General features: G+C 40.0%; 1 protein-coding gene across 1 annotated transcript; it reads right to left on the reverse strand.

The window, feature by feature from the left end:
- Positions 1-1,223: 1,223 nt before the first annotated feature.
- Positions 1,224-3,335, reverse strand: LOC147421859 (uncharacterized). The gene is made up of 9 exons (XM_086502980.1): positions 3,313-3,335; positions 3,242-3,252; positions 3,039-3,104; positions 2,557-2,683; positions 2,385-2,454; positions 2,178-2,256; positions 1,923-2,041; positions 1,467-1,709; positions 1,224-1,235 (listed from the first exon to the last, which is right to left on the reverse strand). The coding sequence occupies exons 1-9, from the start codon at positions 3,333-3,335 to the stop codon at positions 1,224-1,226; spliced, it is 750 nt and encodes a 249-aa protein (XP_086359106.1).
- Between the last annotated feature and the right edge of the window lie 209 nt (positions 3,336-3,544).

The raw sequence follows: 3,544 nt of genomic DNA on the forward strand, positions 1-3,544 counted from the left end.
ATTTCATCGAAGCCGTGCACACGCCCATTTCATGGAAAAAAGAAGATTTAGACCCCTAACAAAGTTTCCCAAAAAAAAAAGACTATATGGATTACTACCAGCTAAGATTGAAAAACCTTTACTAGTTCCTGAGCTTGCCTTGAAAAACATCGACGAAACTTACCACTCCTTAGTGTAAGTTGTAGCAAATACTTAAAATTTGATCCTAAAACAGGAAGGGTTAAAAGTGAGCCCTTTGATTTTATGATTAGCCCGTCTCAACAAGGGACTATCTTGATGTAGTGGAAACAAGTCACCAAATGCAGTTCATGCACCAATGAGAATCTCTATCCTCATCTCCATATTCTTGTGTCGATTGTTGTCAATTTTGACACCTCCCACCTCTCGTTCATTCGCTAGGTATCTTCAAGAAGATGCTTGAAATTTTTCATACCAATGCAGAAAATACATAAAACACAATGCAAACATAAATGAAAATACATTTCACTTTCATATTGTCAAAACCACCTTATGTTGTTGACAATGCACAGTAGTTCTTTTGTAACCACCCATCATTAACTTCTCTTCTAAGTTAATTGTATCCATTCTCATCCCTTTCTTTCTTGAAATCAATGCGCCATTGATGAACTAAGGCAAGCAAGCACTCATCCCTACAACTTGAAACAAAAGACCAAAGCAGATTCTCTCTCTCTCTCTCTCTCTCTCTCTCTCTCTCTCTCTCTCTCTCTCTCTCTCTCTCTCTCTCTCTCTCTCTCTCTCTCTCTCTCTCTCTCTCTCTCTCTCTCTCTCTCTCTCTCTCTTGCATCAAAGTGGCATTTTGATAGGATAGGGACAGACACAATATACGGAATCATGGTTTGTCTTTGTGGAGAGGATGAGGGAAGGGTGAGATGAAGGGAGGAAGGGATGGAGGGGGAAGGTATAGAGGGAGTCATTAGAATCACTTAGGAATCATAAGATGTGTGGATGAATGATCCGATCAAAAGCAAAACCACATGCCCACTATGAATGATGCAGGGGTTTTTTTATGCAAATATGATTGACCACAAATAATCAACCATGTGACACAGAGCTAGAAAAAGAAAAATAAAATTAAACATCACATCATTGCAAACTCATAATAATACCTGCCGCAAAGTTTCAATCCAATTTTTTTGATGGCATAAGCTCAAAAAACAAAACCAAAAAATGGACATGAATCCATAATAGGCATGTATTATTTATCACAGCTTATCCTGTATTCCATATCATCCAATATATAAAGCTTGCTCAGTCTTCTCTCATTGCATCTGAGGCATTTGAAGACATTCAAGAAACAATGAGACATCACCGCAAATCCCCCCCTCATACCCAAGTGAACAAAGCATAGCAAAAAGCTTTTTCGTTTTATTGCACTGACAAGCAAAACAAATGCCGCTATGCACATAAGAAAAACCTTGATACACAACCATTGGCTTATATCTAACCCGAACCCTATCCCACATCAACAGAATATGCAACATAAAGGCCTTTTGCCGCTCATTCTCAGCATATGTGACAAGTCCTAGCACAAAAACAACATTTTGGATGAGGAGTGGGAGCAAGGAAGATCTTGGAATCACTACTGGCAATGTACTCCTCACAATCACAGGGAGAAAGTGTACAAAAGGATCCCGCCTGAGCTCGCCACACACCACCATCGAACGGATGTCTACCATCTCCGAATCAGACTGCACACATCATCATACAAATTAGTACCAATAACATAATGCACATTCCAATAATTTGCAAATGTCATTCAAGCAAATGAAGTGGAGAAGTGCTCTTCACTCTCACCGTGAGACAAAGCACCACCGGGATCAAAGTACTACTTAGTTAACATGACATAGCACAAGAGATGAAAGAATACAATAATAATAATGTATAGGGAAACGGGTGAGAACGTGTTCCAAAGAGTGAATTAGCTCCAAACTGAGTCCAATCCAGATTAGACACATGGCGAATGCAGCTCCTCTGGATTTCTTGGTGGCAGTAAATGGCGGCATATGGATCAGATTTCCATGTCCACATGAAGGAGAACCAATTAATTAACCAAATGAAAGCCACACATTCCCTGAAAACTCCACTCTAGATAGGCACAATCATGAAAAAGGGGACATACAATCATTATGCAGCATAAAAGTCTTAATAAGGTACATATAGTCTTATACCAAAAGAATCAGAGTCCAGTAAACCATGAGCTTCAACGAGATGGACATCCAAGACGCCATGATGAACCTGCATAAAGGCACATTCCATCATGGAACCTCACCAGTAGATCAAGGTTGTTCCAAAGATCGAATCTTGCTCTAAAAATCACATGTAGCATAGCTTAGGGAAAAATTTCAGGCCCACCTCAAACTTGCCATTGGGGCGTTGAATGTTGTAAGTGCAGGAGCTATTTTCCTCTCTGCAAAAATCTTGATCAGTGGAATGCTACAAGGTTTTAAGAGAAATTGAAGGATTAGGGAGCTGCTAAGAAAACACCACACCACACTGGGCATACTACCAACACATGTTAATAGGCAAGAACCTTACATGACAGAGCCCATGGCCTCGTCTGAACCATGCTTCTTTTGATCAAACACGTGTATTTCAAGCTCCTTTGGTCCATCTGGGAACTCAAACAAGAAGCTTTTGTTCCAAACTGGGCTCTTCCCTCCATCTAACATTCAGAAAATACAAGCAAATTTGCTTTACGTTCAAAAACTTGAGAAGAAAGCAGGCCATCTCTTTTCCTCTTTTTCAATAGAGATTTTAGCATTTGTAAGATTGCATGATGAAGAGGTGAGGGCCTGACCATAGAAGTAAGCATTCAGGCAACACTATGAATCCTTGACTGGCACAAACTACCCAAAAACGCCGTGATAAGGAGTATCAAGAACTAAATGATAAGAGTGAAGAACGTATGGAACATACAAAGATCTTTAGGTGCTTTCGATAAAAACTTTTAACACTCAGCAACAGAGGTGATGGACAGAAACATCAAAAAACAAGAAATTTTACGAAGCATGGCTTACCATGAATAGTCTTGCTCTTGTGCTTCTGTCCACCAATCGATAAAGTGGCATATGGATCAGACTTGCCTAGACATTGAGTAGACAGAATGTTGCATCAGTTAGGACACATACCACATAGCTCAAAGTCATTCAATGCACCCAAATGAAAGGCTAATGGCATAAAGAACCCAAGATACCTCTCAAATCACATAGCTAAGACAGACCTTGCATGATACTACAAACTTTTGCTAAAGGGATTTCATGAAGACCAGGTGATCTTGCAATGAACGCCTACTTGAACTTCTTGCCACCTTGCATGGCAGCAGGCACTGATACATCTTACACCCTAGATCTAGAACTAGAGAACTTGATAGCCACAAAACTTGCCATTGGGGCATTGAATTTTGTAAGTGCAAGGAGCTATTTGCCTCTCAGCAAAAAGCTTGATCGATAAAATGCTGCAAGATTTTAACAAAAATTGAAGGATTAGGGATCTGCTAAGAACACTCCCACTCTCTATTGCCTAC

This window comes from Adiantum capillus-veneris, chromosome 27 (genome assembly GCF_014529385.1).
Source record: "Adiantum capillus-veneris isolate H3 chromosome 27, ASM1452938v2, whole genome shotgun sequence".
Lineage (NCBI taxonomy): Eukaryota > Viridiplantae > Streptophyta > Polypodiopsida > Polypodiales > Pteridaceae > Adiantum > Adiantum capillus-veneris.

Bases quoted from the DNA above. Each gene is read 5' to 3' on its own strand.
- LOC147421859 (XM_086502980.1), bottom strand. From the start codon at position 3,335: ATGCAAGGTGGCAAGAAGTTCAA. The intron at 2,042-2,177 runs ATGTACCTTATT...CTTCATGTGGAC, and splicing joins TTCTTTTGGTATAAGACTAT to ATGGAAATCTGATCCATATG. The intron at 1,710-1,922 runs GTTCTCACCCGT...TGATGTGTGCAG, and splicing joins TAATTCACTCTTTGGAACAC to TCTGATTCGGAGATGGTAGA.